Genomic DNA, 24,340 nt, shown 5'->3' on the forward strand with positions numbered 1-24,340 from the left:
TAGGATGGGATCGCCATTTGTCGTTTTTGGTTTCGTGGATTGGCGAATGTGAATATATTTCATGGCATCATATTCATAGGACCAAATTTCCTAGTCCTACTAGGTCGTGATGTTGGATTTTTAGAGTAGGTTTGTCGCCATGCTTCTTATCTGGTTGCTGAAAAAGCATCGATTTGGACACCCACAGCAACGCTAGCATAGTGGAGGAAACGTTCCTTACTTAGTTTTTACATTTTGGCTATCGGACTTCGTCTTTTCCTTCGTTTGCTTTTTCTGATCCAAGGGCGTGTATCTGCCCGGTTTCATATTTAAGCGAGGCATTTCATACTGACTATGATTTGGTCGTTCATACATTTTGAATGGGAAGATATTGTGCGAAACAGGTTGATTTCAAATGCCCGTTCCTCGAACAGTTTAGGTTCATGATTTGGCACTAAAGGGCATGCATCGAATGATCACGAATGATATAACCATGCAAGCGCTTCATAACCTGGAATCATCGAAATTGTTACTCTGTTTCTATATCAGCTTCTTCTAGGGTAATATTTGAATGGTACCGACATAGGATGTTTAAACAATCAGCCCTTTGACAATGATGAGACCGGTGGATATGTGAAATCGGATGACTGTTTATACATGGTAAAAGAAGGCCTCCCCCGTCCCTCCTTTCAGAAGCTACCATCTCTTTCATGTGAGAGATTATTGCAGCACTTTCTAGCACTTCAAATTGCGGGGAACGATCTAAGTACATGTGTGGAGGTATCACGTCAAGGTAATGAGGCAACGGTAGTATCGTGTGATGGGTATGCGAGCTGTCCGGAATAGAGCAAAAGACCAAATGACAGATTGAGGCCGCAATTAGTTATTTAGAAATCCCCAAGGTCCCATGCCAGCACCAATCCTGCATATTTCCGAAAATCGGTGTTTGTTAAGATGAGGATTCTCATTTGTAACTAAAATCATCAGTAATATGATCAATTGCTATTAGAAAAAGCCCTCTGTAGTATATCCATATTCAAGTCTTGCATAGAAGGAGAAAAAATAAAACAAAATTACAGAGCATGCGTGATTGTGGCATCTAGGATGAGATTCAAGGCGCAAAGAGCATTTATAGAAACAGAGCATTACCTTAAGAAACCAGCAAATGTCCTCAAAGTCATATAGATGGTCAAAGCAATCCAAATCCCTATGAAACCGTGAGTTGAGGACAGTGCACACAAACATACAATGCTCACTACAGCCACCAGCACCTGCAAGTAAATAAATCAAAAGAAGTTGAGAGAGAGAGAGAGAGAGAGGCGCGCTGTTTAACGTGCTCAAATGTGAAGGTAACAAGGCCCAATTTTTATTTTTTATTTTTTGGTTGGGAACAAGGTCCTTTCTCAAAAACTATGCTTTCGTACCTGTGCAATTTCGTTATCTGTGGAGCAGTGCATAGTATGATCTCTAAAATGACAAGATCTTCAGTCGCATACCACTTGGCACTTACCATTGAGTAGGCTGAATATGCAAAGTCAGACGCACCATAGTTGATTCCATCGAAAACAAAGGCTAAAGCATTTATGGGTTGAGTCACTGCAACAAACTAACAAGCAAAAGGTAAAAGTTCAGTTCCGGTATAACTCAGTCTTGGATGATTGGAAAGATTTTTCTTGAACTTCAAGGCCTGGAAAAGGGAGATACCGGAATCCCCACACTAATAAGATGTAAAACACCAGCATCTTCCGTAAATAATCTGGAAGCAAACTGTAACCCCGTGACAAGGACAACAGAGAGAACTAGCCCCATGGCCAAGCCCAACTGCATATTAAAATCAAAGGCGTTTCAGAATATAGAGAGCTGAACAAAGTTACTCCCTCAGGGTAAGAATATGAATATACCTGCAATACACGAGAAGCTGTTGACACGGCCTTCTCATAATCTGCCCTGGCAAATGCACTTGCAAGGATTGCCTGAGAAAAATAAGCTCATCTCAAACTACTTGAAAAAGAAAATTTGATAAAGTTCACTAGAAAGAAACTTAAGGCCTTATTGGGGGAAAACATAAAATTGGTCAATTAATATTATGGTTTACAGTGCCTTCAATCAGATAACATATGGGTCTGAACCGAGCTAGAAGTTATCAGATTAAGGCGTCAGCATTTTCACCTCAAAACCTCTAGATAATTATCCTCAAACGCTTATGAGATCCTTCAATTAGATTGTAAATCTCCCAGGGAAACTATGGAGCTCTCTTGTGAGCACTTATTCTAGATTTATAATAGAATGGTGACAAAGGAGATAGGTAAATTACTGAGCCAACAAATACCTCAACTCTTAAGCTGATGCAGTAAAGCAAGTAGAAAGAAGACAATAGCGGAGATGTGATGAAACTATGAGTCAAGTAACTATTGTTCAAGGAATTGAACTGAGAATGCCGCATCTAAGATAACTTCTCACACTAAATACAACTGTCAAGTTCTAATACTTGCCAAAAAATGCATATCTATGTCTGTTGACATTCATAAATGCATCAATTTCTCTAGATAACGCCTTCACTTGAGTATAAGATGGAGAGATGACATTGAGAATACTAGGGAAGACTGTTTCTGCTGTTCCCAGCATCTACCACTTGATGCTTACGCATCACTTTACATCTTCAAAAAATGATCTTCAGAAAAACTGCACATCACCAAGGCATTTCTTTGATTTCGATGAGACATTACTTGCGAGATCTCTTTTACTTGTTTCAACCATCCATTTTCCGAATTACTGAAACATAAAATTTTAAGCCACCCATTTCTTACTTGTCCAGCAACAGCCAATCCGTCAGCAAGCAAAGAGGTTGCAAGCCAGATTTGAAGGCAAACTTGGAAGGCAGCCATTGATGTTGCTCCATGCCTGGCAGCCAATGATGCTGCCAGGGTAACACAAAATGTTACAGCAATTACTCTCACCAGCAAGAGAAGTCCTGGAATAAAATGCACCAAGATAGGTCAGCTTAAGCACTAAACGAAAATTTCGTCGTTTATTACAAACATTTATGTTCATCCATGTACCAGACCCATCATGTAGAAGAAGCATTCAGGCTTCACAGGGAAAAGTATTAACTGGATTACTAATTTCCACAAGGAATGAGCGCAAGACAAGTTTGAGAAGAAATGATGTGCGAAGGAGCAAATCAGGACATGTCTGATATGATTTCATCATATCAGAATTGGAGCAAATAGAAATGCCAATGAGAAAATAATTTGACTTTTTAGTACTTCAATGAACATTAGCTGTTGTACAGCTAACTCAAACAAAATTCACAGAGAAAATGTGCCTCGGCATCCAATGTGATATTTATTGTCTAATATTCTTCACCAGATTGACCATGATTAGCTCTTCACGAGCAGTGGTTATATCTTTTGTTATTTGCATAACTTCAGTGAATCAAATAATCATGTCCTCGCTTATGGTTAAAAGAAAGAACACCATTCGCGTCCAATCTAGAGAAGAAACTTGCAATACCACATATATGGTGTTGCCATCTGATAAGAAATCTTACATATTAATTTTATTTTTTTTTGGTAAAGAAAAATCTTAAATATTCATTTATCTATAAATTATCAAATCATTTTTTTTCTTTTTTTGTAGCTGCATCATTCATAAGATTAAAAAGAAACAATGCTGGGTTTCAAAAAAGATGAGGATGGACTTATAAATAATTGTAAAAACCAAAAAAATAAAGGAGCTGACAACGTATATAATCTACCGTTCTTCAGGAATCGCTCAAATTTGAGATCTTTAATGCTTGGAGGTAATAGATCAACTTGTGACATTAATCTCCAAAGCAGTATAAGGGAAATCAAATACCTAAAAATAACAATTTGCCGTGTCAGAGAGGAAAACCACCTAGAAATTTGCATCATTATCAGGCAAAAATACAATCACAGAAGGGGAAAACGTCTATATACATTATGAACTTACTGCGATATAACATGGGCAATTGCTGCACCGCTGATGCCCATCCGGAAAACAAAAATGAATAGAGGATCTAAGATGATGTTTGAAGCGTCGCCCACCACTACATGGCAAACAAAACCCTGAATTAATCATTAAAACCAATTAAAAACACAACTTTGAATAATAACAATAATTGTACAAAAATTTGTATGCAAATTATATGATGTGGACAATACATTTTTGTGAGTACCTAAGTTAAGAAACCTGATATTTATGGCCCATTTGCTGGCCCCTCCACAGTGGTAGCAATTCCTACAGGTATTATCTACTAGACATACCATACTAGACACTTCCTAAATATCCAAGAGACAGGAATTATCTCATGATCTTGCTGTGCCCCCCCTGAACCATTTTATCAATCAACGATTATGCACAAAGGCTGGAAGGCTTTATCAAAGAAGATCTATTCACCGAAAGTATAAAAGAAAGTAAAGTACAGGGGAGAATTTATTCCTTTGAATAAAGTGAGCTTTACATCATTGTCTCCATTCAACTCTACCTATAGATATGGAAGTTAGCATCATGGAGGGAGGAGGGAATTCCATGAGAGATGAATTTCCTCATGCTTCAGTACTTAGTAATGGTGCTTATAACCAAGCTCTGGCTTCTTTAGGGTACTTGGTGAAAATCAAAACCTCAGAGGTCTGAATGCATACATTGAAGCAATCAGACCCCATTAAATGTATCTATTCCAATGGCTTTTCTGCCAACATGGATAACTAAACACACAAAATGACATGACATAGTGGACATTGAAGCTGCTCTGTAAGAGGCAGAATGCAAAATTTGCGTTCCACAGTAGGCTAATGCATCGGTTTCCTTTCTTTAGATGCGCGCGCATATCCATAGCAATACTTAATTATAGTTTGTGCTAGCAACAAAAAGTCCAAGTAGATAATGAAAGTTTGGCAGAAGGAGCCTTCAGCTGACCTGTCGCATACAAAGGAGTTTTTGTATCCTTAAATCCTCGAAAGATTCCTTGCATAGCCAATGAGAGAAGAACAGCAGGAGCACCAAGTGACCTCAGTGTTAGGTACTTTTGAGCAGGCATTAACATGGGTGAGTCCTGCACCAAGAGATATCCCTAGTCTCAGTATGATTAGCCACATGTACCAAGTAGAAGACAAAAAATTTGCTGGACTAGAAGTCATAATCCAAACCACGTGGACTGGAAAAGCAGATCAGTTTTGAAAGTAGAATGACTGAATCCCCTCAATACAAGGTACAATATGTTTCCCATAATAAGAGCACAACCAAAAAACACAAAACTCACAGACTTCACGCCCATGTAGTTTAAGATTGGCTTGGCAGAAAATATGAGGAACAGAGTCTGCAGTATTCCGAGTATGCTCCCGATGACCAATGCCGATGAAGCTGATGGGATATATCTTCTCTTATTGTCAAGATCAGCCATTTTACCGAAACTGGTGTCAGTAAATGATGACTTGCTCGTAGAATCTGGCAAAAGAGAATCAGTTTTCAAACATGTCAAAAAGTGGCACTGATAACAGAAAATCGAAATGACCAAGCAGGAGGAGAATTTATTATCAATGTGCTTTCGAGGAATTGAGTGGCTCTTGAGAAAGGAGATTTTAATAGAGCATACCGCTCTGAGGTAACAGCTCTTCCATTTCAACGTCCTTTTCCTTGGAAACAGGAAACCATTTGTCTCCATTTTCGTTTTTTTGTGCTTCAATATGCAATCGCTCTTTGGTATCTTCTTCCGCAACGAATGAAGTTGTAATACTGACAAGAGGGAAAATTGCAACCTTCGACACTTGATTAAAAATGGCAATGGCGACTCCTACAGCTGCAAGCTCAGTCGGACCTGCATATATCCCACCCAAGATTTTGAAGAAAGGAAGTCACGTTGTGAAATGGCAGATGTATTTAGTTATCGACAGTCAATGGAAGAAATATAGAGAAAACATTATGTTTTGCAGCACATTAGAGAGAAAAGGCATGTAAACACAACAAGAATGCACATTCTCCACATTTTTTAACCTAATATATTTCAAGATTAAAGAAATGAGCACAAATATATTAAATGCCCTCGAAATTGTTGAGTGTTGAAACATACAATTGCAAATAAAAAACAAGTTTAGGAAGTTTCCATCAATTTTCAATACTCCTAAGGCTGTTCCAATGATTTTGAGAACCTACAGAAAATGAATACCAATAATGACAAAATGCATCTTAGCATTTCATCTTAGCACACTGTTATATACCAACAGTGTGGGTATTTACTCTCAAATAGAATACCGATTACAAGAATTTTAGCATGACCCATAAAGCACCATCAGTAAAGGCATCGCCTGCATGAATTATCTAGATTCAGTCAATAAGACTGTATGTTCCTTGGCTCCATAGCATCATTAATTGAAGCGCTCTTTCACTCTTGGAAGTCAATTGGCAGTGAAAAGATGAAAGCTAGGCCATGAGATGTTGCAATAGATACGAAGTAAAAAATGTATTACACAACAGAGTATCCTGAATAACCAAAAAGAGGAGCTGATGACCGACCTATATGGCCGATGAACGCCGTATCAATGAGAGAAGCTACAGGATCAGCTGCTAAAGCCAACGCGGCAGGGAGTGCAATCTGGGCTATCTCAATACCGAGCTCATCTTTCTTGAAAACGTTTCTGACCAGGACATTCCAAATGACAATTAGGCATGGCATACCACATACTGGACTGAACAATTCGTAAGATGGGAAAACTGCTCCAATGACAAGAAATTAATGGTAAAAGCAAAAAGACCAATGATCTTTAACTGGTGAAGCATAGGCTTCTCACACTGTTTAACCCTAAATTGCCATGACAGAACATATGGAAGTCGTTATATTCATGCACAAAAACTTGCCCTTTTACAGTTGTGGCAACACCTGGCAGCTAGTCCAGATTACAATTCACGAAATGAAAGTAATAACATCAGCCCTAACAATGGAGGGAATAGATTGGAAACTGGAATTTCACTCAAGAACGTCGATAAAAAGATATGTAGGTACCGAAAATGACTACCTCGCATCCTTGAAGAACATAGACAGAGGCATCGCCCTAATGTTCTTCCTAATACAGAAAACACCCTCGACCAATATCAGAGCCCCAAGAAAAATGCAGTCTCCTCCCCACACTTCAAGAATCTCCCAAAGTTGACCACTTTTCAGCAAGCAAGAACGAGAACGGGGGATAAAGAAAAGACCCGACTTCAAGCCAGAGAAACAGGAACCTCCGGGGGAATTAACAGAGTCCCAAGAAAATGAAGTCTCCCCACTTCAAGAATCACCCAAAGTTGACCGCTTTTCAGCAAGCAAGGACGAGGAAGGGGGAAAAAGAAAAGACCCACAACTTCAAACCGGAGAAACAGGAACCTCCGTGGGAATTCAACAGAGTTGAGCTTTTGCCATATCGAAATTCAGAACCCAGAGATGAATAGGATTGGCAAGGCGATATGCAAAATCAAGAAAGATTCAACGCGAGAGGGAAGCGAATTGACGAGGAGTGCTGAACTAACCAATTCACCACGGAAGCGAGAGCGAGCCTCCCCTAGATGAAGCATGCCCGCATGCTGGCGGGGTTCGAAGAATCTTAATATTAAAAAAGACAATAATCATCAAACGTGCGATGAGAGTCGCATCTTCATTTCGTGGTGGCAGGCAGCGAACTTCCTGCGCCGACATCGCACGGAGAAACTGAAGGAAGCATCGAATGGACAACCGCGGAAATTCCGAAATGAATTGTGCGGTCAGCCATGGCTGGTCCCCAGGGAACCTCGGACGCGGTGCAACGACCGTGACGTGGCAATCTCGTTCGAGGCTTACGAGGAAGTTGAAACCACTCGGTCGGAGGGATTTGTCTGCGGTACATTCAAAAGGGCAATCGACAATAGCCGCTTTTGTGCCGTGTCGTTTCTGTAGTTTCGGATCCTAAGATAATTTGAGGCATTTCATAGGACAATTTTGGTCCCAAATTTTCCATTTGCGGACGGTACGACGCTGGTAATAGTTTAATTTGAACGGAATAATATGAATTTAGTTTTGAACACGAACAATCGTATTGACAAAAATGCTTAATTTACGAACTAGGACATTTATAATAGTCTAATTTGAATTGGACAAATTCCACCCAAATTCCTACTTTGTCTAATTAGTGGCTCCGCACACTAGCCATTGCATATAAGAAAGTACATTTGAGCAAATTTTTGGGAACCTCTGATGCTCAAGTCAATATAAGTTTTAAAAATGTAATTGGCAAAGTAATTGCTAATGTGTCTTGAAGTTTCTCAACTTATCTCAAATGATTGATTTTGAGATAACTTGATGTTCCTCATTTGAAGCTGGCGTGTCTATGGTTTTTTTTGTGTCAAATCTTGCTTTCATCCTTCCTACTACGCAATGAGCTCTAGGTTGGTTTCTTATGCATTAAGTAAAGATGGATTTCCACACTTCTTAATTGATTTTAATTTTAATTAAATTCAATGTATCTTCCTTCTTCGAAGTTTATTTAGTTGACAGATCCTTGATAAAATATAATATAAGCCTTTGACCAATAACACACCTTTGGTGATGACAAGAGTTCTAAGCTTCCTTTGCCAGTGATCTTTTCCTTCGTTCATTCCTTTAGAGATCGTAGATTTGCTGATACAAATTTTGATTAATCTGCCCTCTCATGTCTCAAACATCATATACCACTCGCATCATTTTATCTCCATTGACTTTTTTTCTAGTGTCAAACTCCATTGGCTTGAGTACCCACACAATATTTTTTTTCTCCCAGACATAATTGGATTTGTTCTCGTTAGAAACAAAAAGGCAGAACTACTCAAATCATCCAACGATTCTTCTAAAATTTCTTAGCCTCGATAAGATAGGGGACATTTTCATTGAAAATATCCTAATCGATAGCATAGCAAGTGAAATCTTAGGTGCCAATTGATTTTACGAAAGAAAAGCCACGATGATGAAGTTAATACTTGAATCGGGATTTCTTTCCTAAAAAAAAAAAATCTTTTTTGCCCGATTGCGATTCTGCACAAGTGTAATGGTATGGTAGTATCGGTGCACCTATCCACACCGCCCATCCCGTATTTACGAAAAACTTCGGAGCTTAGTAGAAGCCCCCCCCCCCGCACATGATCGATTTACGACAAAAATCTCAACTTTTGCCTCCAAAATTATTTGCTCCTTCTCCGTTCGCCGACGGCCGAGAAAAACCCAATTTCGCCGGAGCGCAACTCTCGACTCGCTCGCCGCCGCCCGGTCGTTCGTAGCTTCTCTTCTTCGCGCAAACAATCTCGCCTCGACCGGTCGCGATGGAGATGGCAGTAGCGGCGGAGGGAGGAGGAGAAGAGCGGCCGTTGCTCTGGCGATCGAGCCCCGAATCGATGGTCTCCCTCGCTCTCGGCCGGGTGCTGACCTCCCTCCTCTCCGCTCGCCCCAAGAAGCTCCGGGACGCCGCCTCCCGCTTCTCTCCCGACCTCCTCCGGCCGCCTCCGACCGGTGCGTCGCTCGTCTCCGGTTTGCTAGCTGCGGCGCCGCCGCGAGCTTTGATGCCCGCTGTTTTCATTCCGTGCTTATATCTGCTGATGTCGAGCAGGTTCTCTGGACGAGTCGCTGTTGTTTCTGCACAAGTACGTTAAGGACGCGGCCGAAAGAAAGGAGCGGTTGGATCAGATTCTCGTTCCGATGTTCGAACACGTACGTGTTTTTTACTCGGACTATTCGTTTGCTCCAGTGAATTATTTCCTGTCAGGCTGTTTTTTGTTTGGAGAATACTTGCTCATGCTGTTTGGGGAAACCTGTTAGTGTTTGCAAGCCGTGAAGCACTTCTCACTTTTCAGGGCCTTTCGTTGCTTGAAATCTCTATTCGATAAGGATGTCGGTTTCGGGCAAACGAGTTGTGGCTTCAGCTGATTCTGTTGCCTAGCAATGCGTTTCATTTGGTTCTTTCATATGCATACCTGAACAGTTCTAATTAGTGTGTAGATATTGTTGGATATTTGAGGAGTTTCTGCCCATCGGATCGGATGATGTGAGCAGCTCTTTTCATGAACCATGATGTGATTTATCCTTTGCCGTACTTGAGCTGCACAGGAGAGAACTCTGTACTTACTAATTCAAGCTTTATCACAAAAGTGGCTTTTAAATATTGTGTTTGACATGGGATGTGTGGGTTCTTAAGAAGAAAGGAGAATGTGGCGGTCCACCTTGATCCTGCGAGCAAATAGAAAGTTGGATCTATCTAACCTAGAGGTCTAAATGGATCATTATGAGTGGAAAGAAAGGGGTGTGTCAAACCTTTATTTTTTACAGGAACAAGATGTCATTTCATTCCTCTGGAGTGAGGGTTATGTGGATAAGTGGATGGCTTATTTTCAATATTTTTGTGCAGATATAGCTCATGTGTCATCTTGTTGATTTTTGTAGTTTATCTTTTAATGATTGCTTCCTTTTCTATCATTAGCTTTTGTTTTATGAGTTAAGCATCTGACTTCATATTGTAGTTTTAAATGATTTATTCTTTAATCTTGTTTCTTATATCCCGTGAGCTTTGTTGTCAGTAAATTTGGGTACCTTTCTACTTATGCGCTGTTGTATTTTTCGCTGTTACATGTGAAGCACTTGTTTTTGCAGTCACTGAGGAGCAAAGAATCAAGACATGGTGGCCAAATCTTGATACTTCTTGACTGGCTTGTTCAAGACGAGTTCCTTTTCCAATATTTCATGCGGAGTCTCGCCGACATTATCTCTAGAAAAGAAGATCATTATGTATCACTGGGCTGGTGTACCCTAGTACGAGGTCTTTTGGAATGTGAGAGTGCAATCAATCAATTTTTATTGGATGGTAAGTGTACAACATGCTCATTACTGTTAAGACGAAGCACTTGCACATACTAAATCATTTTCAGTATCCTTATTTTTTTTGTATGCGTCTGCCTGATTTTTCATCCATCAAAATGGATCATTGTGATTATAATTGCACTCTTAGTCCATTTGGTGTTGTTTTTGACATCACTTAGATGAGGATGTAAAATTCTAATAATCTGATTTCTTTGGCAAATTTATTCCTTTTGGTATTCAGTGAGTTGCTTTTAGAATCCATTTTATGAAAAAAGGTTGCCTTTGGCATTCCACATTGAACTATGCTTCATCAAGGAAACTTTCTTTGTCGAGACGTTACTGTTAAGGTTATTGTTGATGGTGGAGTTCCCTTTTGGACTTCCGATGGCAGGATTAAGGAGGAAGTACAATGTGATTGTGGAGATGCTTTGTCCATGCATTTCACATCTTTCTTCTATAATACGCAAAGGAAGGTATGTGTCTCTTCACTTCTGAATTCGGGACCTGCACTGATGACTTGATGCTCGCTCTATAAATGATGGGCATGTAAATCCTATTATGCCACGACCAAAAAAAAAAAAAAAAAAAAATCATGCTATGCCTGTGAAGTATTGATTTGTCACTTCTTGCAACTATTTTGGTTTTCCAAAACCAAGTTGATGTGTTGGCAGGCCATTTTTAGGTTGCTTTTCCTTCCATATCTCTTTGTAGTGGGATGGGCGTGGGGTTGTTTGTTCTAAGATGCTGTAACTTTTGCAAAGTCCAAGGAGTTCCAAACTGTTGCGGTAATTGGGTTTCTAGTGCCCTGAAAAATCCAAGAATCGGTGCTTTCTGCATTGAATTAATTCTTTTTTTTCTTCATTGTATCACAAAAATCAAAGGTCTATTTTTTATAAATTTGTGGGAATACTTTGGGAATGTGTAGATGAATATACATGTCTATCCTTTCCTGTTCATCTGTGTTGCCAAACTTTTGTTGGTGCATTGAATTAATTCTCTCTTTTCTTCAATGCATCACAAAAATCAAAGGTCTATTTTGTTCAAATTTGTGGAAATCCTTTGGGAATGTGTAGATGAATATACATGTCTATCCTTTCCTGTTCATCTGTGTTGCCAAACTTTTGTTGGTGGACCGTAGAAAACTAAAGTGCAGTCTAAGCTAAGCGGGACATGCAGGGATTCCTCAAATGGGATACCAAGGAATCATCCCATCTAAATATGGATATTGTTTTGCTTGTTCATTAGCTTTACATAGGCAGAAGGTTGTGGGGGAGTGGAGAGATGAGAACAAGAGTTTTGATTCAAAATGGAAAACTTGCAAATTTTTTACATGGGGGAAAGAAGTGGTTCCAGATGCACCGTGCTACTTCTCAGTAGAAAAACTGTAAGAAATTTAGAAGATATCCCCCATTTGCAGTTATAAACAATAATTTCCATTATTTCCTACTGTGTTTCATCTAATTTTTGGAGTTTTTGGTGTCAAAACTAGATTAAGTAGAAGTTACTTTCTGAACCAATTCACTAAAATTCTTAAATAATATGTAATGCTGGATTAAAAACAAAATTAATGTTTGTTGACCAGGGATGAGCCACCAGAAATTTTGAGAAAGCAAAAGCGGAAAGGGAAATCCAATAAAAAGTACCCGAGCAAATATGATCTATTTGCTAATGGATTATTTTTTCAATCTCCTGGAAAGCTATTTACCTATCTTACGGAGAAAGTGACCCCCTATCACAATGAGGGAATTGCAATTGTAAAAGTCCTTTCCCTTTGGAACCCTCTTACTGATGCTAATGAACAAATTGAGTCTTTAAAAACTGTGGATGGTCGATACTAATAGTTTAGAAACAACGCTCTTTTTCTTACCCATTTTATCTATGCTTTTTTCCCCCTGAAATTGGCTTTTTGCCATCTCCATCTTGAAAGTTATTTGTTTGTTCATGCAAAAGAATGACAAATCCATGTGCTTGAGGACAAGTATGCATGTAGAGCTTCTGTATTGCATAGAATTAGGAGATGGATGACAACAAAATAAGGAACTTTTCCTTAAGTTATGGCACTGGTCTTGCCTAGTGGACTTGCTAATTACGTTACAATGTAACAAAGTCATAGGTATGTGGGAGGACCCTCCTGTGACAAAGGCTCTCCCTAGATCCTAATATGAAATTTGCATCGAATAATATGCTTTTGCACCTTGGAGATTAGTTCAGTAAGTTGTGCAAATATTCTAGAATATCAAGAGAGAGGGAGAGAGAAAAAAAATACTAAATGACTACATCTCGTCATTAACTTTATAGAAGTCGTGCATAGGATGGCTCCGTTTATAAAGCATGAGAGAAAACCAAAACCCTAATTACCTTTTTTTGCACACCTACTAACTAATAGCATGAAATATAGTTTATACAAGTCACATAATACATGCGTCTAGTATTATGTTTTAGTTGAAGAAACTATTGGTACGCTCTAGAAACAATGGTTATGTTTTGAAGTATCTCCATTTGTCTTTTCTTTATTTGTTGAATGTTGTGGAAGCTATCTAATGAAATGTCACTATATGCTCTCAAGAAAATTCTCTACGGCCGTGCAGAGCGTTAATGTTGTTCTTCGAAATGGTCTTTTGCAGCTCCTTGCAAGATGGATATGAGTTACCTTCTCGTCTTTCAATTTCCGCTGCTGATTGTTTTCTGGCTCTCACTGAAGCATTGACAAGAAAAGATGAGATTGTGAGCAACCAGAAAAGTTATGTAGATTCAGATATATCTGTAAACACAAGTACGGGTTTGCCTGCTGCTGATGAGGGAACTGTAGGAATCCCAAAAATGGAACTGGAACCAAAGAATTTGCTTTCCAATCACCTAGAGGAACTCGTCAATCTGGTGCAGCTGCTTTTTGCTGTATGTCTCTTTCATCTCCTATATGGAGTTTAGATTGTGAGGGAATGTCTGAGCTAGTTAGTCGTTGGCGTACTCAGATTGCTTTTTCCTTGACCGTAGCTGAAGGAATAAGAAACAATAAATTTTTTTTAATGAAAATCATAACTGCATTGGCCTGTTAAGCTACTGAAGGCTTTTGGCTCAGGCTGGTTTCATTAGTCGAGATCTAGATTTGTTCTTATTTACGTGGAGTACCCATACTATGATGCAGTGGAGCAGAAAGAGCCGGTCTTTACACGCTAGAGGGCTGGAAGGAGTTCTCAAATGGTTACTGGATATTCAGAAGCACAATTGCTCCCAAAATGAGGCAGGTCCTTTACATCTTCACTTCTTTTGAGGTTTTTACTGTTTTTTGTTTTTTCCGAAATTCTCTATAAGTGATAATTCTGTTTCATATAACTTGAAGTCAGACTCAAATACAGTGAAGACTCAAGAACTACTACTCTCTTCATGTTGGAAGCATTATGGCAAGTTATTGCATTTGGAAGATCACAGGTTCTCTCAGCATTATAAAGCATGGTTGGAACGATACTTATCTGGCATTCAGGTTAATGGAACAAGTTCAGTTTATGCAACCTTATATTTTTATCATCCTCCTCTCTCTGTCACTTGAAAGATACCTTTAGAAACATCTATTAAAGCTATGATAATGCTATTTGTTGGTTGAGGAACTCTTTTTTCCAAGGAAGCCAACAAGTTTGTCCTAGAAAGTAGAGGTGATGTAGAGCCCCTATCAGTGTGGCACTGAACCTTAAGCAATCAAATTCAGTGGTCAATCTATTAAACGTAGGGCAAACTGATGAGATAGTTCTGGGATAGAAGGTCCTACTGCAATGTATTTTATTTCAAAGAAGTTGCATATGGCTTCATGGTTATTCTAATGCATCATTATTGGTTTATGTATCTACTCTGTATGTGTATTGCAATGTCAATATAGATTCATTGGGATCACCGTTTGTATATAAGAGGGATTTCAAAAGGCTTATTAATTTCTTTGATCGAATTTTATTGGCCGTGGAAGTCATGTGGATGGACCATAAATTAAGTCAGTCATTTTGTGTCATTACAAAACAAATATTTGGCGGTGAACATTTGCTTCTTTGTGAAGCAATTTTAGGCAGTGGTCAATTGAGCAATTTCCTTGTTGGAACTTCTCAATCTCTAGCTGGTGATATCCACGCAAGTCAGTAGCAACATACCTTTTGCACTTTGTAAAGTACGGAAACTTTGAGGATAGTGTTTGTGTGCCTCAAATGTTCTTGTTTTCTATATTTCTATTTGTAATTCTTGCAATTTTTACAGCACACTGAGCATGAATTTCTCTTTTATTAGAAAGTTAATAATTTCTCAGCGTTCCTTTTGGCGTCATCTCTGGCTTACTTAGTTGCTGCTACTCAAACATGCAGTCCTATGCAGAGAGATGTTCGTACAGGCATGAAGAGTATGATGAGGTTGGGGCTGAGACCAGAAAGTTTTTCCTGAATTGCTTATGTCTTCTATTGGGCCGTCTTGTTGGCAAGAGGTTTGAAACTACTGTGTTGGAATATGGATCACAGATATCCCAGGTCCTTTTACCTCAGGTATTTCTGTTTGAGGGCTTCAAGAAACTGCAATACTTTTTTATTTATAAGCTGGAATCCAAGTGATCAATTTCTTAAATTCTTTGGAAATATTTAAGCAATAACTTATGATAGTGTTGGAGCTTATTTGAAGGACAAATATGCTCTCTGCAGTATTGCTTACTTTTTAAATTGATAAAAGCTCGTGGGTGTGGGTAACCTGGTAAGATATTATCTTGAGCTAGCCTTGTGGATCATGTAATTTTCTCCATTCATTTGCGGTGTAGCCATGTAAGTTCGGTGTTGGCGACAATGAGTTGTCTTGCCAGTTTTTCTTTTCAAATAATAATACTGTTGTTTTTGAAAGTTGATTTGGGGCCGTTGATACTGGCATTTAAGGATGGTTTTACAAGTTATCTGAATGACATCAACTCGAAAACTTGTTATATTTTTTTTTAGCATTCGATACGGTAAAATATCTCTTTTCTGGGCATGAGTATGGCTAGAAAGAGTTTCTGATTTGCTATCTAATGTAAATCAAAATGAAATCCTACTCAATCAAAATTGTGTGTCAAAGCCATGCTGGGAACTATTAGCTGACATTTTCATGATTCAATGTGATCAAAGTGTTTAAGATATTGTAAAATCACAGTTCTTGTTCGACCATACTCTGCTGGTTTATATGTTGGTTCCACTTTATCCTTTTGTAGCTAGACTGACGTCCTGCCCTTTTTCCTTAAGCTAAACTGTGCAGATGAAGATGTGATAGATGGGATTGTCTGCATATTCAAGGAAACAATTTTCAAGTTGAACTGTTCTGATGAAAACAATCTTGTGGAGAAAGAACAGTTCAATGCGGTGATCCCTTTGCTGCTTCAGCTTCTGGATGAGAGGGATGGAACAGCTAGAGCTGCTGTTAAGCTCATTGCAGAATATTGTTCCATGTATGTTTTGGTTTCTTTTCACTAATCAGTTCTTAGATATAATAGGTTTTCAGGGTTCATGTAATTATAGTGGATGTTGATAATGAATTGTCAGAAACTCGGAGAATCACTGTGTCAAAGAAGTTATAGATCGTCTTGCTAGTGGAAACACTATGCAGAGAAGAAATGCCATTGATGTCATATGTGAACTGATAAGCATATCATCAAAGACAGTGAATGGACTCCCTCATTTGAAGTGGTAAGATTCTGCTGTTTGACTGATTCATGATTGCTCTCTCTGTCTCTCTGTCTCTCTCTCTCTCTCTCTATCTCTCTCAGCACACTTCAATCAGTAGTTCTTATTAATCTCGTGTTTGGAAATATTACAGGGAAGATATAGCAAATGGTTTGCTGAGATGCCTTAATGATGGAGATTGTACAATTCGTGAACTGGCATCTGATTCACTTTCTAACATGGGTAAGTTTGATGACCAAGTCTGCTCTTGGCCTATATATCCTATTGGGGTACTCTATTTGAGTCCTGTTCAGGGACATGCTATAAACTGAGAAATGCGTTATGTTCCTTGTGTTGCTCTGGATTTTAAGATGGCTCTCCCTCCTTGTTGTACAGTTTAAGTGCCGTAATGAACATGTGAATCTCATGTTTTTCTCCAAGTTGATGTTCACTATTGTTCACCATGATATATGCAAACTATGTCAGTTATACATTTTCTGATGATGACAGTCGTCTTGATAATCATATTGATTACTTTGACTTCTTGCAGAGCCTTCAATAGTGTTGCCTAGATTGGTTCATATCCTTTATACTTCAGACAGAACATTGCAGTCATCTGCAAGGAAAGCATTCATTGGGATGCTTCGGTCTCATAAACAGAAATCTGAAGTGATATTTATGCTGCTTGACTGCCTTAGGTCTCTCTCTGTCTCTGTCTCTGTCTCTCTCTATATATATACACGCCCCCACTTCCCAACCACACACAGCGTGCGTGTGTGCATTTAATTCTCTGTTTTACTGTAACTAACAGATTATCCTGATTATTTCAACATTATCTTTTGGAAGTCCTCTTTCTGACTGTAGTATGTCTTCTGTTTCTGTTGCAGCAACCTCAATAGTAGCTTGGAAATTCCTAAAACTACCGAAGAGAAAGTTGTAGGTGCGTTTCTATGGGGATGCAAAATTCTTCTTTTAATGGCCTGGATTGTAGACATTTGTCATTTTGTATTAAACTCTAAAAGTTCTTATCAATGGTCCACATTAGCTACCAAAATGCTGCGATCACACTATGTCAGATAGTTCCCTTTTAGCAAATAGAAATACCGACAATATTTCAAATTTTTTCCGTTTTAATAAGTGAAATTTAATGGGTATTTATTAATTTTCATTGTTTATAAGTCTATGGTTCAATCTATGACTATGTGGTGGAAACACTATCTGTGACAATTATTTCGATGATACACATGAAAAATCTGTTAACACTTTCCACTTTTCACATGCTACTGAGAGCAGTTGTAAGGGAATTCTCACTACATTGAGCATTTAATTCTCAGATATTCTGCTGAGTGGAAGTTTGTATTATTCTCTCGATAGAGAATTGTGATGCATCAAGCTCATCTTTCTGTGGCACTTGCAGAATCAAAGTTAGAAGCTGATCAAGTACTCAGGCTGACTCCAGAGTGGTCTGACAGTGTAAGAATATTAAGGCACTATTGTCACATCCTTGCTTATGTTAATAATGACTAAATCGAGACCAATTCAAAAATAATTTCTTCTTTTGTACATCTTTGGCTTATGCACATTACATACACTTAGGTTTATCATTTCATTTTCCTTGCCTTAATTGAATCCTAAGTTCTCTCTGCTTTTACAATTAGCCAGATTTCTCTATTGGCATGAACTGCATATATTGATGACATTTGCACTGACTTCATCAGCCAGATTTCTCTAGTTTGCTCCACATATTATTCTTCAATGCATCTCTCTCAATAAGTGGGGAGTTGGTATGCCTTGAACTAAAGGTATTATGCACCTGAATGAACGATAAACGAGGGATATCTCCTTTTCTTGCTACAATGGTTAAAAATGACTTCTGCTATTGATCATGCCTTTGTAGGCTCCGAGGATGATCATGCCTTGTGCACATTATTTGCTGGAAGAGAGTGAATTTTGGTCTTTTCCAAACATTTTCTTAGTCACTTTTTTATGCAAATCAGACGATATTTTGTTCTAATAGCTTCAATGTCATCTTATATCTATATTTCCAGTTTTCCTTTTCCTTTTAGCTTTTTTAAGTTTAATTTTGATCTTTTGAATTTCACAGGTTGGAGACTGGAAAACTTTGGTTGGGTCCCTGATCGACAAGATGTTCAGCGAGCCATCAAATGCCATTCTTGTGCGGTTTTTGAGTTATATAAGTGAACATCTGGCAGATACCAAAGATATGGTGCTAGATCGCATCCTGTTATGCATGCAGGAACAGAGAGAGTATGTTTTTTAAATGTTTGATTCTCATCTGTTCTGCTTTTTTCCCTATGATGCAGCCTGTTTTCAAAGTGAAGTCTCCCATACACCACTAACTTTCTTGGTGGCTATTTCTGCGTTTCCTAAGTTTTAGTGTTAAAACATGAGGAGGTAGTTTGTTCACAGACATCATAAATATAAGGGAATCCTCTCTTGTCTCTCTCATCCCTGCACCTTTGCGCTAATATTTCTCCTTTTGTGCTAAGTGCACTTTTTCTGTCCTGTTGTCTTTTTGTTTATTTAAGGAGATTCTGGTGAGATTACTATGTTTCCAATTTTGTAAATTTCTCTGTGGCCTACCATCTGCTATTCTGTGCAGTCTGTTAGTTACTCTCCTAGTTATATTTGGCAGGGTTGACAAAAGCCTGCTTGCTCTGAGGGATACCATCAATTCTCCAAGTTATGATGAGGAGAGAATGCAGAAATCACTGTTTGAGCGCCTTAGCCCTCTACTCATTATTAAAATTCTTCCTTTGAGAGTATTTGATGACCTCAATTCATCTATTTTGTATGGTCAACTTCTCAACCAAGACAATATGCATGGTACAGTATCTTGCTTTCTAAGACATCTGTCCTAAATTCTCATTCAATATTGTTTTGTTACTTCCCTCCCCTCATATTACTATCTAAGTATTTTAAGTGCACGGGTTGTGGGAGTTGCTTAGGCTTCTTGGATAAATTTGTATCTTTTCTAAAAGCTTACATGTTTTTCTTTTCCTTGCGGAAATATTCAAGAACTTATTGATGTATCTGCACTATTCTTATGATTCCAATTTCCTGCTCAATGCATTCATTCCCTATGACAACATAGCTATAATATGGAGTGGGTAAGAGCATTATTTGGAGGCAGCAGTTATCAAGTTGCAATTACATTGTCTCCGCTCAGACTAATTTAGGAGCTGGACTGACCATCCTATGGGTGGAGCCGTGCTCGGTGCATGTTGACCCCCGGGGGAAGTTGCGTGCATTTGTGGAGGATTAGTCGATCCAAAGATTCAGATACTTATGAAAAGAAAAAAGAAAAAGAAAGTGGAAGTGGACTGCTACTATCAGTAGATGTTGAAGCTGATATTAAACTTAATAAAATACTTACCGAAAAGTGGCGAAAAAAAATGAAAAATCAATAGTTGGTTTGTGTACAACTTTTTCGTATGAGTAAGGGAAAGTCTGTTTGCAGCCCCGTCATTTGGCAGATGGCAAGGACAAGTTCTTTTGTCTTAGCATATCCATATATATATATATCTGTTACACGTAAATTTGTCTCACTGTAGACATATTTAGTAGCACATGCGTAGATGGACGTTGTCAGTTCCTTTTCTGAAAATAATATTCTTCTTTTTGTTACTCTCTTTGGCTATAATTGTGAAATTTTTCAGCCTTTTCTTGTGATTTTATATATTATTTGATATACTTATTGAGTACTAATTGTGTTTCTCTGCAAAATTTAACGTTTATTATCTGCTGATATGAGCATTTACTTTGGTTTTTGTGAATTATGATCCTTAATTAGAACATAATCTGAGTAGACTATGGAATTTGTGGGTAATATATCTTGCTCAGAGTAAAATTGTATCATCTTCTACCCAATCTTGTTTGGTTTATCCCTGTGCAAGTACTGGTTGTTGTTTACACCAGAGTGATGCTTTCCTTTGGAACGACAGTCAACTATAGTGAGCACCTTGAGTTAGGGGAATCCTGACGATGACTCTTATTACTCACCAGAAAGTCTAGTTCAATCCAAGATCACTGTGCTCGTGCGTGGTGTGCCATGCATTTGAAATGAGCGAAGTGGTTCCCTCTAAACACTGATGTAGATGCTGACTATTTGTATTCCCAGAGTAATTCAATCATTATGAGCATTCCACGACTGCTGAATAAGATGCCGCCATGATTGATATTTGCAAAATTCGTTCTCCTCCTTTGATTCGTCAATTTCTTATAATCTGAGGCTGTTGCAGCAAATGCAGGCGCTGGCATCATTGATGATGGCTGTGTTGCTGCTCTCCTTCTGAAGAGGTAGATCCGTGATATGATCGTTATAAGGTTTCAACTGCCAAAATAGAATTTAACATTTCTAATCTGGTCTGTACATGGTGCACGAAATTTCAGGGCATTTTCCAAGACTGAATTTGAAGATGTTCGGAAACTTGCAGCTGAACTCTGTGGTCGTTTGTATCCTCTGGTAAATATTGGCTAAGACACTTATATTTGTGATTATTTAACCATTCACTCAAAAGTATGAGCTATAGGATGCACTTTCAGGAAGTTCTCTGACATTGAGTCACTCACTTAAGATATTAGCATAGCTGTCCATGAGTACGCTCAAGCTAACTCTTTTTTCCTGCCCTAGTAAATCTTTTAAGAATCAGTTTGGTCCTTAAGCCAAGCTGCCTTTATGTATGCTAGTTAACAGCCTAGTTAAATGGGCTGGTATCGAAAGATGGATAGTTTAGAGGGTTTCAGAATTGGAGTACCTACTTTTTCTTTACATATTATTGTTGATTCTTGAGTTTCTCTGGAGACTCTAACGGGAAGAAATAAATTTGTGTTTACGTAACAGTGGTTGTTTTCCTAAAGACTCTGATTCTTATTCTTATTTTTATTTTCCAGGTACTTCTTCCAATTATTCGCTTCCATCTGGAAGATGCTGTATGTCATCAGGACATACTAAAGATAAAGGCTTGTTTGTTTTCAGTCTGCACTTCTCTTGTGGTAACGTGCTTTTACTGTGTTGGATGACCATGTCATTTGCTTAATTTCTTCGCAACTCGCCTTTTTTCCCCCGTTAGATCTAGCCATGTGCTTGAGTTTAAGACAACAAGTTTTTGTTTGCTTCTTTTGAGGTTGAGTTTGGAACCTCACTTGTTCAAATTTATGCTTGTAGGTTAGGGGCAGACATCCTACATTTGATCCTGTTATGCTCGAGATCATAAAATTTCTTGAAGTGGTTCTGCATTGGCCTTCACTCGATGGTGATGACGGTACAGACATATTTTGCTATTCAAGCACCATATCCTTTATCATTTAAGTTAGAGATTTGATATTTCCTTTCATTTCAGTTTCAAAAGCACAGCATGGATGCATTGATTGTCTAGCGCTGATGATTTGTGGTGAACTACAATCCCCAGAATCGTTCAGTAATTTTACCTTGAGGAAAATCACCTTCTCTAGAGGGAAAGGTAACCCAGACTTCTCCTTGACTGTGTAGTTTTGTGTTAATGATTGTAGGGTTTGACCTCTGGCTTGATGTGCAGGGAAAACTGGCTCTTGCTCCGTTCTCGGTCATGTAATCAGTCAACTGATAGCCAATGATGTTGATTCCACTTCTGGTTTGAGCAATGAGCCCCCAGCCCTACCATTCCGGTTATGCATGGCTAATGTTCTTATCAGTGTGAGCCAGAAGATAGCAGAAGGTGGCAAGAAATCCTTTTCTCAAAGAGCAATTCCAGTTCTCATTCATACTATTGAGGTACACTTCATTATATACAGTATTGAAGTTTTCGTATGAGCTCAGCTCTTTGACTTCCTATAAATGGGATAAAAGGATACCAATTATAATAATGCAGGTGATACTGGATGCTGAGATTAGAGCTGCCTGTATTCAGGTTCTCTTTTCGGCAGTCTACCATTTAAAATCTGCTGTGCTTCCTTATTCATATGATCTTCTCAAGCTATCTCTAAAATATCTTAAAGAAGGGACAGAAAAGGTACTCAGATTTATTTTGCATTTATTTATTTGAATGTCATTTGTTTTTTTGTAATCTGCAACTGCAACTTATGACTGCATTTTATCTCCATGAGTTTCTTCCGTCCTCTTGCCCTGCTTGTGTTTCCCCATTCTCTTTCTCAGTGAAGTTAGTGACATGAAATGTTGCATGCTATGACTCAAACGTGTTGACATGGGGAGGCAGTATGCTACAAAATATTTGTAGAAAGTGGCCAAATTTGCATGTAAGGCGTGATATGTGTTGATTCCACATGAATTCTTACCTCACTCTCCTCTTAAATTTGTAATGTGAAGGAAGCCTAAAGAATATAGGCCTAGGAAAACATGATATCGGTTTGATACACAATCTGTTGACGTGGTTATGTTCTACAGATATTTCTTATTGTGATGAAGCCACTTTCTACATACAAACTGTGTGTATGCAAGTCCCACCAGATATAAACCCAGTGCTTTATGGCTATTTACAAAGTAGTTCATAATTTGCTCTGATGGAGTAGTTAATCTTAACTTGCTCTCCTCGGTGTGGTGAAAATGTTGGAGAAGGCATTTTCCCACGGATTAATATGCTGAATACATTGTTCAAATTCTTGACAAAAGCTCACTTTTATTGGAATAGCAACGGCTAGTGTAGTTGGTAGATGGATGAGTACACAATTGATTTGCAGTTTCTATTTAAGCGTCTGTCATGTTGAAAGGTTGTGATTTTTTTCAGGAAAGAGTGGCTGCTGCAAAACTAGTGGCGTCTCTTATGGCTAGTGAAGATGTGATTTTGGTTAGCATATCGGGTGGACTAGTGGAAGCAAGATCTGTACTTTCAACTCTATCAAGAACTGATCCTTCAAAAGACGTACGGGAAACATGCAGAAAATTAATGTGCATATTGTCCTCTTGAATTTGGTCCCTGCACTGATTTTCCTGGGTGAAAAGTGCTTCGTTGGACTGCTTGATGAAGATTCACTTCGCAACTGTACAGTTCTTAAAGTTCGTCTTCTTCTCTCATATTGAGATGTATAGAAACAGCTGTTGAGAGGCTCCTGCCAAGTTAAGTAGGAAATACCCATCATCGTAGGTGATGACGAAAAACAATGATGAAAAAACATAGTTTTGGTCGTATCATCATACCTTCAGATAGTTGTAAGTTAAATAGAAGTTAGTGACTGGCCAAACTTGTTTTCGGTTGAAGTTGCCTTTTTCTTTTTTTTTTTTTTCGAAAAGTTGAATTTAGTTTATTTTTAGTGTGCTGTGCCGTTTCGCCAAAATCGGCATCACAGATTGTCTTTCACCGTGACCAAATGTACCTTATGTCAGTGACCCAGTAATGGATACTGATGCCTCACTCACGACTAAGATGTGCACATATCTTTTTAGTCTCATTTTTTGTGTTTTGTAATGGGGTGATTTGTTGAATCTGTAGTAGGTGTAGTGTATCGATTCTCACATCAAATTGTGACAGATGATTAACGTTGCTACCTGCACGGTCCATCTATCTTTTCTTTCGTTCTCGGTTCCTGCTTTCATCTTCAATGCCCTCACTCTCATATTGATTTGCGTCCAACGTAATGAAGCTGCTCCGGTTTCCCAATTACGCGAGATTCGGAAGCCATCGGAATGCACAAGCACTTGGTGCTTAGCGAATGCTACTTGAAGACAGAATGGTTATGAATTTCACCCCATGGCATGCAATGTCATGCGTACGGTTATCTCACCTCATTCTCGATTCTTCTCTACATGTTCGATGAAATGATGAAAGATGGGCCAAATCGTATCCCATCGTCGCAAACCTTGTTTATCGTTGAAGTTTCTCCCCCATAGCTTTTTCATGAACCAATC

General features: G+C 38.6%; 2 protein-coding genes across 4 annotated transcripts; one reads left to right on the forward strand and one right to left on the reverse strand.

Moving 5' to 3' along the window:
* Nucleotides 1-462: 462 nt before the first annotated feature.
* Nucleotides 463-7,497, reverse strand: LOC104445285 (protein DETOXIFICATION 42). The gene is made up of 13 exons (XM_010059127.3): nucleotides 7,011-7,497; nucleotides 6,511-6,632; nucleotides 5,594-5,815; nucleotides 5,261-5,445; nucleotides 4,918-5,053; nucleotides 3,952-4,048; nucleotides 3,737-3,837; nucleotides 2,787-2,950; nucleotides 1,881-1,952; nucleotides 1,684-1,800; nucleotides 1,490-1,585; nucleotides 1,129-1,250; nucleotides 463-901 (listed from the first exon to the last, which is right to left on the reverse strand). The coding sequence occupies exons 1-13, from the start codon at nucleotides 7,040-7,042 to the stop codon at nucleotides 859-861; spliced, it is 1,509 nt and encodes a 502-aa protein (XP_010057429.2). The 5' UTR covers nucleotides 7,043-7,497; the 3' UTR covers nucleotides 463-858.
* Nucleotides 7,498-9,102: 1,605 nt separating this feature from the next.
* On the forward strand, nucleotides 9,103-23,981 carry LOC104445295. 3 transcript variants are annotated; one of them, XM_010059155.3, is made up of 24 exons: nucleotides 9,103-9,487; nucleotides 9,585-9,685; nucleotides 10,622-10,832; nucleotides 11,220-11,301; nucleotides 13,453-13,723; nucleotides 13,974-14,069; nucleotides 14,169-14,309; nucleotides 15,169-15,342; nucleotides 16,063-16,265; nucleotides 16,360-16,503; nucleotides 16,634-16,722; nucleotides 17,030-17,177; nucleotides 17,367-17,419; nucleotides 17,897-17,952; nucleotides 18,584-18,747; nucleotides 19,136-19,326; nucleotides 20,751-20,799; nucleotides 20,893-20,965; nucleotides 21,394-21,495; nucleotides 21,668-21,764; nucleotides 21,843-21,962; nucleotides 22,038-22,252; nucleotides 22,350-22,490; nucleotides 23,223-23,981. In XM_010059155.3, exons 1-24 carry the CDS (start codon nucleotides 9,301-9,303, stop codon nucleotides 23,400-23,402), a joined length of 3,288 nt encoding a protein of 1,095 aa, XP_010057457.2. In that variant the 5' UTR covers nucleotides 9,103-9,300; the 3' UTR covers nucleotides 23,403-23,981. The 3 variants fall into 3 exon arrangements, with proteins under 3 accessions (XP_010057457.2, XP_010057449.2, XP_010057442.2); XM_010059147.3 differs by having other exon boundaries at nucleotides 9,104-9,487; nucleotides 13,974-14,073; nucleotides 14,173-14,309; nucleotides 20,742-20,799; XM_010059140.3 differs by having other exon boundaries at nucleotides 9,104-9,487; nucleotides 20,742-20,799.
* Nucleotides 23,982-24,340: the final 359 nt, after the last annotated feature.

This window comes from Eucalyptus grandis, chromosome 1, assembly GCF_016545825.1.
Source record: "Eucalyptus grandis isolate ANBG69807.140 chromosome 1, ASM1654582v1, whole genome shotgun sequence".
Taxonomy (NCBI): domain Eukaryota; kingdom Viridiplantae; phylum Streptophyta; class Magnoliopsida; order Myrtales; family Myrtaceae; genus Eucalyptus; species Eucalyptus grandis.

Excerpts from the sequence above, each read along its gene's own strand:
- LOC104445285 (XM_010059127.3), bottom strand. The coding sequence starts at position 7,042 with ATGCCTCTGTCTATGTTCTTCAAGGATGCGAG. Across the intron at positions 5,446-5,593 it reads AGAGCTGTTACCTCAGAGCG|ATTCTACGAGCAAGTCATCA; the intron begins GTATGCTCTATT and ends CTCTTTTGCCAG. Across the intron at positions 902-1,128 it reads ACATTTGCTGGTTTCTTAAG|GATTGGTGCTGGCATGGGAC; the intron begins GTAATGCTCTGT and ends GGAAATATGCAG.
- LOC104445295 (XM_010059147.3), top strand. The coding sequence starts at position 9,301 with ATGGAGATGGCAGTAGCGGCGGAGGGAGGAGGAGAAGAGCGGCCGTTG. Across the intron at positions 9,686-10,621 it reads TCGTTCCGATGTTCGAACAC|TCACTGAGGAGCAAAGAATC; the intron begins GTACGTGTTTTT and ends TTGTTTTTGCAG. Across the intron at positions 11,302-13,452 it reads TCTATAATACGCAAAGGAAG|CTCCTTGCAAGATGGATATG; the intron begins GTATGTGTCTCT and ends GGTCTTTTGCAG.